General features: G+C 44.5%; 1 protein-coding gene across 2 annotated transcripts in view; it reads right to left on the bottom strand.

Annotated features, from left to right (window-relative positions):
- The window catches only part of BLOC1S5 (biogenesis of lysosomal organelles complex 1 subunit 5), a 34906-nt gene extending 25985 nt beyond the window's left edge, over positions 1-8921 (bottom strand). Inside the window, exons 1-2 of one of the 2 annotated variants that reach the window (XM_074944902.1) lie at positions 8314-8921; positions 6337-6419 (exon numbers count right to left, since the gene is read on the bottom strand). In XM_074944902.1, coding sequence (XP_074801003.1) covers positions 6337-6419; positions 8314-8416 — 186 coding nt within the window. In that variant the 5' untranslated portion in view covers positions 8417-8921. The remainder of the gene's footprint in view (positions 1-6336; positions 6420-8313) is intronic. The other variant, XM_074944901.1, reaches the window with a different exon arrangement.
- Between the last annotated feature and the right edge of the window lie 4714 nt (positions 8922-13635).

Below are 13635 nucleotides of genomic sequence, written 5' to 3'. Positions count from 1 at the left end.
CTGCATATATTAGTCTTACTTATAATATCTGTATCCTATGTTATAAGGTAATATTTCCATGTTTGCTTTGTAACTATGAAAGTTTGCAAAAACTGTAAAACCATACAGTCAGGGGAGAAGCATTACCAAGTATGAAATACTTGTTTATCACAAGAGGTATCATCTCCTCCCCAACAAAAGAAGGCCAATAGACATCAGACAAGGTATTGTGGAACATCAGTGGACAAAAAAAAAAAAAGGCTGATTTGCCGCCCCCCCCCGCCCCAGGAAGTGGAGATGTGCATAAACCCTAGTCACATCAGTTTGAGGTCTATGGGAAGGAGATAATTTTTCATCCCTGTACTGCTAAGAATTTGGAGAGGGTAATATTTTTAAATATAAGAAAGAGATCCCCAAGCTGCTTGGCTTGGGTTAGCCCTAAAGGACATACAGAGCTTGCATATTATGGCAGCTACTGTTGCCCTTTAGAACCTAAGACTGTATCTCATTTGTGTGTATGTTTACCTGCTTCGACTGTTTAAATAATACTCCTGCAGGAATTCTGCACCACTGCTCAATGCAGGATTTTGCAGAAAATGTTGTGCGCACAGAATTTCCTTTCCCCCACGGAAATGGGCTGCAGTGCTGCTGGCCACCACTAACAGCTGCTGGACCTGGCAGAGCCCAGCTCAAACATAGAAGACACTGCCAGGGGAGACAGCTAGAGGGTTCCTGGCAGCTGCAGTTCCGTACACCCTGAGGGAAGGAGATGGTGGTGCGCAGGAAACTCCACACAAGCCTGGGACCAAGTTTCAGGCTGTTTCTGTCTCTGGATCCCTGGGCTCTGCGGGGTGAAGGGATGCAGGTATCTGGGCAAGGGGAAGCCCTGCAGCTGGGCTCTAGGTGTGTGCGCACAGGTATGTGGGTTGGGGTGGGGGGCGGGGCAAGGCTGGGCTCTGGGGAGAAGGGGGTGTGGGTGTCTGGTCCCCTGGCTGGGCTTGGAGGGGTGGTGGGGTAGAGAAACAGGAACTGAGTTGTCACAGGGGTTTGTTTTAATTCTCCACTCCTGGTGGAATTTGTGTGTGTCTCTGTATTATTACAAACATACTTGCTGACAGATATTCTGAAATAAATTACCAAAATAATTGAAACTGGCACGATTACGTAGTGTTATTTTGACAAATAAAATTTGCAGAATTTTAAAATATCGTGCACAGAATTTTTAATTTTTTGGCATAGAATTACCCCAGAAGTAAAATAACTCATTTCTTTTTCAATACATCTTTAGTTAATATTATAGGGTTGTCTACAAACCTTGTCTTTGATTTGAGATCTGAAGTTCAGTTGACCTGGGGCAAGTGACTGGTCCTTTGGGACTGGAAGCAACCTTAATATTGTTGGGATTTTTGACCATCTATCACAAAGGTAGGCTTGCGTGGGTGGCAAGATAGACTGGACTGCCAAAGGGGACTGTCTGTGACTCCACGTTAAGGCTGTTATAGTGCATGAGTTCACACTTGTTAACTGGTTGGAGAAATCTAATTATAGAACATACACAACCAGTTTGGGGTTTGTGCCCTGATCCTTGACAGTCTCCCCTGAGGGTGGCACTTACGCTTGTGAGCTACTCTAGACAGCTTGACAACCTCATTATTGTATTAAACAATGTTTGTAAAAAGAAAAATTGAGCAAAAATATTAAAGAAAGTCTGCATATTATATCAGCCTGATCAGATGTTGATCTTAAGCTTTCAATGCCATACTCTTTTCCTTCAAAATGTAAATGTATGTGAAAACAATTATTCTTAGAATTAATCTTTTAGAAATACAGAATACTATTTACTTTTCTTAAATTTTGCTGCCATCTTGTGGCAATTATTTTTCACTCATTCAAAATTGAGCTTGTCTAAAATTTTCTCCTTCACCAATATATCAACCTTGTTCTTAGTCATTTGGATACCATTCATCATTCTTTAACTGTTCTCTTACCTTTTGTAAAATATAAAAGATCAACAACTGAATATTCTGCAAGAAGTTAATCATATTGTGGACATCCATAAAGCAAATAAATAAATATACATTCTTCAACAGATTCTTCTTTTAAATGCAGATAAATTTGATGGCCAGTCAAATTATGACTAAAAGCCCTGGTTAGAATGTCATAATTCAGGCAGGACTCTGTTCCAGTTTCCACACACAATACATCTGTAAAGCATGTCAGGAATCCTTCATGATGAAAGATTCATAAATATATTCATGCACTGAACCTGCAAACTGCTCCATACAGAGAGACCCCTGCACTCATGGAGAGCTCCACTGACGCCAACAGGGCTCCACACAAGCACATAGCCCCAATAGATGCAGAGATCCTCCCACAAAGATCCAGTTGCAAAATAAGTCTTAGTATAACCAAGATAATGTCACCCACCAATGAAACTAGTAGCTGTTTAAAAACAACCATCAGCACCTATACAACAGAATATGATTGGAAGTAAAGAATACTGTACTCTTTGAAAACTGCAGGGTAAGTTTAATATGTGTACAGAAGCAGTTAACCAGGTTGGACTTCCGCCAGGATACTTGGGCTAACACCTTCATCAATATTGAAAGATCCTGTAGCACTTATATCCACAAATGCTCATGTTATTTTTAAGGCTCAACACCTCAGTTCTCATAATGATCCCTATAAAATTATGCTATGAATAAGGTTGTTGTATACTGCATCTTATCTAGCAATACATTCACTGATGTCTCTCCCATTGAACTAATGACCCAGTCAGACCCTGCTTCGCTTGAGATCCAGTAAGACAACAGCATGACGGGTTATGCATAGGTTAACTATAGCACACTCCAGTGCAAAGATATTTTTAAATAGCCATTACACCAAATGAATAACTAGGTGGATGTAATCAGCACATAAGTAGATACACACTGTCAAATATAAAGGGAAGGGTAAACACCTTTAAAATTCCTCCTGGTCAGAGGAAAAATCCTGTCACCTGTAAAGGGTTAAGAAGCTAGGATAACCTCGCTGGCACCTGACCAAAATGACCAATGAGGAGACAAGATACTTTCAAAAGCTGGGAGGAGGGAGAAAAACAAAGGGTCTGTGTCTGCTTGTGTGATGCTTTTGCCGGGGACAGAACAGGAATGGAGTCTTAGAACTTAGTAAGTAATCTAGCTAGATATGTGTTAGATTATGATTTCTTTAAATGGCTGAGAAATTAAGTTGTGCTGAACATAATGAATATTCCTGTCTGTGTGTCTTTTTGTAACTTAAGGTTTTGCCTAGAGGGATTCTCTATGTTTTGAATCTAATTACCCTGTAAGGTATTTACCATCCTGATTTTACAGAGGTGATTCTTTTTACTGTTTCTTCTATTAAAATGTTTCTTTTCAAGAACTGAAAGCTTTTTTCATTGTTCTAAGATCCAAGGGTTTGGGTCTGTGATCACCTATGCAAACTGGTGAGGATTTTTACCAAACCTTCCCCAGGAAGTGAGGTGCAAGGGTTGGGAGGATTTTTGGGGGGGAAAGATGTTTCCAAACAACGTTTTCCCAATAAACCCAGATAAACGTTTGGTGGTGGCAGTGGAAGTCCAAAGGCAAAGGGTAAAATAGTTTGTACCTTGGGGAAGTTTTAACCTAAGCTGGTAAAAGTAAGCTTAGGAGGTTTTCATGCAGGTCCCCACATCTTTACCCTAGAGTTCAGAGTGGGGAAGGAACCTTGACACACACATTAAGAGAATAGCCCTTTATCTGCCAAATAATATTTGATTGCTTTAAGTTTGTTTGGGAGTTGTGAGCACAAACTATCAAGGAAAACTCACTGATTCACTCACCAACTCTCTCAAAACTTTTTTTTTTTTTGGGGGGGGGGGGGGTGACGGAAGAGAAAGAAGAACTAATCACATTTTTTAAACAGGTACGCTACACTCCCAGTTACCTGAATTCCCTTTATCCGAAAAGCCTAGTTATCCGAATCCACGTGTCCTCCATGTATCACTATCAATCACAAGCAATACATTCTTAAGGATAGATATACATATCTTTCCGTTTAAAGAAAACATGATGTGTAATTCATGCTACACCAGTATAACAATGTATCCACTCACAAAGTGGTTCCATGACAAAAAATTGTGTGCAGTTCAAAGCACAGCCCCTGTAACCAGCTGTATCCACAACTGCATCTCCAGTCAGTGTTCCTCTTCCATCACAGAGCCTTGCAGCCTGGGTCATGGCCCTTCCGAGTAAAAAGTGCAGTGGGGATGTCACTGATGTTGCAGTCATCACTGAGGGTAAAGCAAAGCCCAAGTGATTTTTCAGGCTGCCACTCCCAACAGTTTACTGCCTCCCAGCCTACAGCTAGAACCCAGCTCAAAATACACTGGACCCTCACTAGAACGCGGGATTTGGGATCCATGTGCAGTACTATGTTAACACAGGGACTGTATTAAAATGAATTCCAATTAAAGTAATTAAATTTGGGATCCATGGCCATGACCACGTTATATGCGAATTCGCGCTATATAGATGCGCGTTCTAGCGAGGGTCCAGTGTAGTACTTCTATTTATCTGAATGCCCAGTTATCCAAAAGTTTCAGATAAACATGATAGTACTGTATATATTTGCTACACACTTTCTGGATCTTAAAAAAAGTTCTTCATTTACAGCATTCAGAGTCAGTATGGATCCACTGCTCTCCTGAAATCGCAGATATTTGCTGCAATACAGAGCCTTTCCATCTACAGCCAACCAGGAGGCTGCAACCATTCCTCTGATGATTCATTCACATCAGTAACTTTGTAACATTAAACTAGATTACTGCACTGTACTCCAGCCAAAGCTTTTGAGAAACCTTTGTAATAACAGTGAAAGTGCGTGTTTGTAAACAAGCAGTTATTATATTTTGTTCATTTTTAATTGATTGCTTGTATTGATATAAGTGACCAAGATGCATTGGTGATAAGTGCCAGTGTACGTTTCCAAATAAATAAAATATTTGTACTTCACCTATAATACCCTCTAATACACTTTTACATTTGCAGGTGTCTGAAAATTAAGTTATTTTGTTCTTTATATAGCAACAAATACAGTAGATGGAACAAGAGATTTGGTCGGCGCCAATGTGGCCGGTCCTGAGGAATTGGCCGGTGTCAAAAAGGACGCCAGTGCCGGCAATTTTGGCAGTGCCACAGCTCCTGAAGTCGGCCAGAGCTGAGAAACAGGGCTGAAACCGTAGGTCTGCCCAGTAATGGTCTTTGGACAACTTCTTCGTATCACTACCTGTAGTACTTGGACGGGTCTTGGAGCTATGTCTCCTGTCCTCCTGATGCTGAGGCTACTGACCTTGCAGGGAATTATGTTCTGACGGGCTGTGCCTCAAAGTTTGAGGAGGGAGTCCGTTTCTTTTAGTCCTAGTGAGAAAGAAAGGACTTTCTCTTCAAGGGATGCGGGGAATGAGGATTGGCAGACAACCTGGCAGAGCATGAGGGACTCACAGGAGGAGAGTCCAGGCTCAGGTCCGATGCAGGTCATAATGATTTCCCCATGAGGAGAAATTTTAACCCACTGTCCCGGTCTTTTCTGGCTCTGGCTGTCAGGCCGTGGCAGTGGGAACACTTTTGTGGGACGTGTCCTTCTCCCAGACAGTGAATACACTGCGAGTAGCCATCCATTACCAGCAAGGTGGCCCACGAGAGATGCACCTCTTAAACCCAGGGGATCTGAGCATAAGGGTGACGGGAAAATAGCTTCTCGGTCTGGAAGGGCACGAAGAGGGGGAAAGAAAAAACTAAGCTATGAAATAATTGTAAAGGTAAAGTTAAAAAAAACAAAAACAAACATACATACAAAAACATTTTCTTTTTAAGAGAGAAGAAAGGAAAACGAGAAGAAAATACTAACTATGCTACAACTAACAGCTAAGGCACTATTTACTGAGGGAACAGGAAAAGTGGGCTCGGCTGTGGATTCCATCCCAGACCAAAGGCGGTAGAGAAGCAAGTGAGGGCAGCTGGACCACACAGCTCTCTATATACGTCCTGCTCACAGTGCAAAAGCAGGGAGATGTGCATGTGCAGTTTGACAGGCACTGCTGATGAAGATCGCTGATCCCAGGTGCAAGGGGTGCTGCCGTACCTAAAAGTGGTGCACCCATAGGGACATCACTCGAAGTAGTAGGATACATCTATTCTGGGCAGGAAATGCATGTTAAACAAGATTCTCTAAGAATGCGCTAAAACTGTTTCAAATCTCAGTGTGTGTAAAAATAAAACAGGCCACAGGTAATATAAAAGCATGTTAAATGAAGTTTCATAATTATACTAGATCTTCTCTTTTAAAACAAATACTTACTTCAAATTCCTTAATAAAGTAACGTATTTCTCCTTGAATAACTGGCCTGTGATCCAGCAGTCGGGAATGAATTTCTCCAATGTCTAGAAGAGTAATGAAATCCAAAGTTTTAATTTTCTAAAGACACAATCCATCCTAGGAAAAAACAACACAGTGAAGCATAGAGTATTTCAAAAGGAGGAAAAGTAAAAAGACTAATGCTACGATAGTATCAGATGGCCTTCCTGGCTAATTCAACAAACCCACCATCTTAAAACAAATGCCACAAAAAAAGAATATTCTGCCATCCCAGAGGTTCCTGGCTCCTATGAGGGTGCATGCAGGGGTTCCATTCCCCCACCTATCACCCACTATTGGAGGCCTCATCCCCAAAGGACAGCAGCAGCATTTGCCTTTGCTGCTCCTTATAAGGGACAAGAAGCAGAGCAGAGTGAAACTAACTTGATTCTTGTCAGTTTCCACTCGGCCACAGTTTGGGAAAGCTGTAAGCGTCAGTGAAAGCACATCCGCAACTCTAGAAGACAGTACTAGATCAGTTTAGAACTAGTCTGGAAAGTTTTCTTCGCAACTATAATACCTAAAAATATATATATTTTTAAATGTAAGCTTAGATTCAGCAGTTGATGGAACTCACCTACAAAAACTTCCTACCTGCCACAGATAAGTACATTAATTCAAGTTTGAGAAAATGGAAAAGATGGACAAAGTTTGCAACAAATAGAGTGTATGGTAAAATGCTAAATAGTATCACTGAACAACTCATGTAAGTTCAGATATTTTTAAATAGAAATTGAAGTAGAACAAAAATCAGAATAGTGGACAGCATGGTAGAGGAAGACAAAGTAAGTGGCTTCCAAGGAGAAATTTAAACAAGAGGAGCAAGGATCCCTAAGTCAAACATTTTGAAGATATGGGTGCTTAAAGTTAGGGGTCTAAATAAGTGGCTCAATTTTCCAATTGTAGAGCTCCCAAGATTCCCATTGACTTACTCAAAGCAAATGTGAGTGTCCAGCTCCTCTGAAGATCAGGACAACTATTAAGGGCTTTAAAGTTAGACTCCTAAATCTGAAAACGTTGGCTTTACTACACAGAAACAGGATGTCATTTCAGGTGGTGAAAGCAATACAAGGAAAGGCATGAAGGTGAGAGCAGACACAGATCAGACCATCCATCACAGCGGTTTTGCTACTATGCAAGAAGCAGGTCTATGAATTGGTAGCATTTGAGCTGCAGAAGATACAAAGGAAATGAAAAGCATTGCCAGCCAGTGATTAACAATGCTATTCTTGCTAGGACAACCTCAGAAATGGAGAGTGACACCAGGAGGAAGAGGTAGAAAACAAAGGTTATAAAAAAAAAAATAAATAAAAACTGGCGTCCCAGATTACACTGCTGTAAGAGGCAGGCTACAGGACTAGATGACCACCAATCAAGTATGAGCTAATCCAGAGGAAGGTACAAGACACGCTGTACTGAGAAGTTAGGCAATGACTTGTCCGTAAGGGAAGCTCTGCCTAACACCGGGCGATTAGCACTGGCTTTCTGGCTTGACACCTGAGTATATATAGCGCTGTTAAATTCGTGCCCCTCGCCCCCCCCCGTAGTGCGCTTTAGCCGCACACCTCCAACCCTCCCCTCGATCTTGCTGAGCTCTCAGCCTCTCGCCACCTCGTGCCGCGAGCTCCAGCGGCGAACTGGGCTACAGGGGACGGAGCGACTCTCCCGCCGCCAGCGTCCGAGGCGCTACTCGGGGGGTGGCCGGGGGCACTCGGGCACCGCCCCTCACGCTCACCCAGCGGCCGTTGCGCGGCGCTCAGCGGGCCCGCGCGCGGCACACACGGCCCCGCTGGCCGGGGGAGACAGCAGAGGCTGAGCGCGGCGGCTCCGCCCTGGGCTGGGCCGGGCCGGGCCGGGGGCGGGGCTCGGACCGTTGGAGCGGGAGGTCTCAGGGAGGGCGGGGCCGGGCCCCCTCCTTACCCTTGATAATGGGGTGGGCCGGCGCCCTGCCCGAATCCCGTTTCCGGCCGGCGGGGAGCGCGGATCCCGCAGCTTTCCCCGGGGCGTTGGGGCCGCTGCTCATGTTGCCGCACTTCCAGCTCCGGCCGCACCCGGGCGGCGGCCACCGAGCTACCACATGCGCGCGCCGCGGACAGAGGGCTTAGCAGGAGCGCGGCTCTCGCGCTGCGGCGTCCCGGCGGTTTTACGTAGCTCTCTGCAGCCCGCTTTGGTTCTTGGCTTCCGCCTCCTTCCCAACGCCTCGGTATAACGTCACTGGGCTGCGCCGAACTTTGGCCTCAGAACTTAAACCCGAGCCACCGCTCTCGGGCTGGAAGTTCGTTAGGAGGGGGGTGACTCGCGCTGCTACGGTGGTCACCCTGTTCGATGCGGCGGAGCCGTGGAGAGTACACGCCCCCACGACTGTGACGGTGGCAGCACCCCAGTGGCTAAGCTGGGCACGATTGCGTAGGCCCCGCCCTCGCTGCATCCCACCGCGGCGGCCCTTGGTGCTGAGCTGCGGCTTCTGGCCCCAGCACCTGGTCCTCCCCGTGCCACAGCAGCGCCCCGCCGCCGGGCCAACCCCGTCCCGCGCTGGCCGGGAGGTGACGCCTCTCCCAAGGCCCTGTAGCCCGGCCGCCGGCAGGAACCGGGCCTGCTGACAACAGCTGCTCTTCCTGGCGAGGCTTTCCCACCCCAGACTAGTTCACTCCCTGCAGGCGGCGGGGATCGTCCCTCACCCGCTCCGTGCAGCGGACACAGACCAATCGAGGGCGAGAGGGTTTTTCTGTACAACAGCTGGGTGCAGCTTGAAATTTAAACAGGGCCATCGAAAACTGTACCAAAATGAGGAAATTCAGCGTACAGTTCCCCCCACCAACGTTAACTCTGCCTTCTTGCGCCTATGCATTACAAATGGACCTTTATCAGGCACTGCCAGAGTTTTTTTTTTTTTTAAAGTACATATAGGGTTTTTTGTATTGTGCTGTTTACTAAATAGCCTCTGTTGCAGTAGTCTGGAGTCTTGTAAGGAAATACATATGATTTTACATTAAGGTAAGAGTAGTTTTTTTAAAGGAAAAAATGGGACAATTTTCATCAGATATGAAATGGGATAGAAGGCTGCTCATCACATTTTTGATAGGGTGATTCAGGGAAACAAGTGTAAAGCTTCTGAGCCTCTCACTTTGATACATCTTTTTGAAGGTCAGGAAACTAAAATAATTAATACTGTGTAACATGCTGACTGGGTTTGTGCTATAGTGCCATGGGTGTGCCACTCACAAACAGCCCTCAACTGGGTGAATTTTCTCTTATTTAGGAAGGAGTGCTGGTTCAGGAAGTTATTCTGAGAAGTACTCAGAAATATGTCTGCTTTTCCTGCCTCGGTAAGAGGAAGTGTAGATAAATCAGCTGATAGGTTCTTTATGTATTGTCTTTCAACAATAAACAAACATAAGAATACCTACCTCTTATAAAGCACTTGTCATCAGTAGGTCTCAAAGAGCTTTACAATGGAGGTCAGTATCATTATCCTTATTTTACACATAGGGAAACTGAGGTACGGAGAGGCAAAGTGACTCACCCAGCAGGCCAATGGCAAAGACAGGAATAGAATCTAGGTCTCCTGCGTTGCATGGTCCATGGTCTGTACATTCGGCGAGCAGCTCTCAATGGTGCGATGGTAATTAGTATCACCATGTAGGATTTAGCAGAGCAATGGAGAGTAAACACCCCCACTATTGTGACTCGATGGCACTGAGCTCCCCTATCCTCTTACTCCTCTCTTTTCTTTAATGAATTTGTTTACTTCCATTTTTCTGCTGATTGTCCCTTTCTTTGTTCGCTTACTAGAAAGACAGCCTAGAAGGTTGAATACCAGCTATTTTCAAAATCCATACTTCGATATTTTTTCAAACAAATCTTCTCTTCATTCACCATGCAGACAAAAAGTGAATGAAAATGGATATAAGATATATGGTTACTTGTCTATATGAGGTTCACAGGGTTTTTACGTACATCCCTTTATAATAAGTCCTAATTTCCCCTTTTTACAATACCATATCATTGCCTGAGTCGCTAAAGGAATGAAGAACACCCTCTTAGGTGAGCTACGAGTTTCTTGGGAGAGGTACAGTCTGCATATCACCCCCTTTTCGCTCTGTGATCCTCACAGACAACAATGGTCAAAATGCACAGAAAATAGCCAATAATCCCAACTCTACCATACGATAACACCTTATGCAGAAAGAATAACAGTCAATTAACTTGTAAACTAAGTAAATTTGATGAGGAGTACTGAACAGGGAATTTCACAGTGTGAGAGAATTAAGTATGGAATCTCAAAATGTCGTGTTAACATTATCTCTTTTTTGACTATAATCAGTGCTTTCATACAATGTGAAGTATTTTTCCAGAAACACTCATAGCGACAAACAAGTAGATGCATGGTCTAGCAAAACAGAAAGCGTATCTCAGGGGTGGGCAAACTTTTTGGCCTGTGGGCCACTTCTGGGTATGGAAACTGATGGTGGGCCATGAAGGCTAACGAAATTGGGGGATGGGGTGTGGGAGAGGGTGAGGGCTCCGGCTGGAAGTGCAGGCTCTGGGGTGGGGCCAGGGATGAGGAGTTCAGGGTGCAGGAGGGGGCTCCAGGCTGAGGCAGGGGGTTGGGGTGTGGGAGGGGGTATGGGCTCTGGGCTGGGGGTGTGAGTTCCAGGGTGGGGCCAGAAATGAGGGGTTCAAGGTGCAGGAGGGGGCTCTGGGCAGGGGAAAGGGGTTGAGGCATGGGAGGAGGATGGGGTACAGGCTCCGGGCAGTGCTTACCTCAAGCAGCTCCTGGAAGCAGCAGCATATCCCCTCTCCGGCTCTAACATGGAGGCGTGGCCAGGCAGCTCTGCGCGCTGCCCTGTCTGCGGGTGCCGTTCCTGCAGCTCCCATTGGCCGCGGTTCCCAGCCAATGGGAGCTGAAGAGCCAGCGCTTGTGGCGGGGGCAGCATTCGGAGCCCCCTGGCTACCCCTACGCATAGGAGCGGAGGGGGGACATGCCGCTGCTTCTGGGAGCCGTGCAGAGCGGGGCAAGCCCCCAACCCCACTGCCTGGCAGGAGCTCGAGGGCCGGATTAAAAGGTCTGAGGGGCCGGATGCGGCCTGCGGACTGTATTTTGCCCACCCCTGGCATATCCGGTAGCTATATATATAAAAATGTGGGTGACATTTAATAAACAACAAAAGGAAAAGGTCTCCAACTGTGGTATTTTAAAGCAATTTGAGACTATCAGTGTGATACTATTTTCAATAAACTTTTTCACGTTTAATTCTACTTGTATCTTGTTAACTTTTTCAGAGACTGTCTTTTTTGCATGTGTGTACAGTGGCTAGTAGAATGGGCCGAAATCCCTGCTTGGGCTTTTACATACTACGGCAGTACAAATAAATAATAATACATTTTTGTTATTTGCACCAGATAAAACACCATACAGTATGCCAAATTAATAACTAAATACAGTATTCTATAGAGCTAGCCCATAACACTGCCAGAGCAGCACCAGCAGCAGCACTAATTGTACTAGGAACACCAGAGACCTGTCAAAGTAGCTGAAGCAGCTACTGTTACAATAGCGGAGGGATGAAGCGTAATGGTTTTGTGTTCCCTCATTAGAAAATTAATTTGTGGCTTCACAAATAACACCCTCTCTGCCTGGCAAAAAGGTAATAAATATAATAGTATTATTTTAGGCCCATTTTTACCCCTTCCATTACAACCCCTTTTAACTATTTTTGACAGTGAAGAAAGATGAAATAAGAGTTCAAATCTTCAAAAACTACTCTGAGATATTACAGACTGCAAAGTACATTAAAAGAAAGCAAGATTACTTCATGCACATTCCATTCACAGTGCATGTGTGCCCCATGACTCTAAGTTCAAGAGTCTTTTGGCCAGCTGTGTATGAGCACTGAGTGTCCTCATGCCCCACACCAAAAGCATAAAAAGGTAGAATGGGCCAACCGCCACTCAGTTTCCTCTCCACTGTAGAATCTTGGTTGGTGGTGTAGGACTGAGATAAAGAGGATAGAGGGCAAGTTGTGGAATGTGCATATGCACAACATCTCAAAGAACTCAGGTTACTGTACAAGTAACTTTCCTTTCTCCTTCAAGTGACTGTCCATGCACATTCCATTTATGGTGACTCCCAGCCAGTGGACCAATGTAATCAAGATGGGAGCTTGGAGTCTTAAGAAATTATAGATTGTAACCGCCTTTCCAAACACACCATCTGATCTCCAGGTTTCACTGATACTGTAGTGCTTCATAAATGTGTGAATAGATCCTCAAGTAGTTGCTTTACATATGTCTGCAACAGAAACATTTCTCAACAATGTTGACAAGGCTTCCTAAGCTCTGACGGAGTGAACCCTGAGAGAAGCATGAAGGTCCATTTTAGCCACTTCATAACAGGTCCTCACACAGTCAGATATCCATCTGGACAGTCTCTGAGATGAGAGCGGTTCACTTTTTATCCTCTCTCCAATGGAGATGAAACATCTGGGTGAAGATCGTAAAGATTTTGTTATTTGCAAATAAAATGCCAAAGCACATCTGACATCTAATGTATGAAGCAAAGCCTTTGCTTTAGAAGTATGTGGGTTATGGAAAAATATAGGCAAGTGAAGCTGCTGATTCAGATGGAAGTCTGTGAGAACTTTCAGTAGGAACTTAGGATGTTCCTAAGAAACACTGTGTCCAGAAAGGTGACTAAAAATGATGTTTTCATACACAAATGTAATAATGAACATGTTGCCATCCATCCAAAGGTTGGACCCAGTAGAGCAGAAAACACTAAATTGAGGTCCCATGGAGAGATCAGTTCTCTATCTGGGATAACACTTCAATAAGACCCTTCAAATGTCTCACTACAGTTGGATGAGAAAAAAATGTCCAACCTCTGGAGGATGGTGTGCAGAAATAGCAGTCAGATGAACCCGGACTGAGCTAAGCGACAGGTTTTAATGTTTCAAATCAAGTAGTTATTCCAAAATATCAAGCACAGAAGTTTCTTGTGGATTCAAAGACCTCTGGAAACACCAGGAAGAAAACCTTGTCCATTTCACCAGGCAAGTCCGTCTTGAAGAATCTTTCCTACTGGTTAATACAATAGTTCACATAGGAGATGAGCAGGACTTCTCTAAGTTTAACATCTATCCAGTTGCCAAGCTATGATATGAAAAGACTTCAGATCTGGATGAAAGACCTTTCTTTCTAACTGTGAAAGCAATTCTGGAAGTGGAAGCAAAGTCTTTGACT

The sequence above is a fragment of the Natator depressus genome, chromosome 2 (genome assembly GCF_965152275.1).
Source record: "Natator depressus isolate rNatDep1 chromosome 2, rNatDep2.hap1, whole genome shotgun sequence".
Lineage (NCBI taxonomy): Eukaryota > Metazoa > Chordata > Testudines > Cheloniidae > Natator > Natator depressus.
The sequence above is the reverse complement of the archived record's forward strand: the minus strand, read 5'-3'. Positions and strand labels throughout refer to the sequence as shown.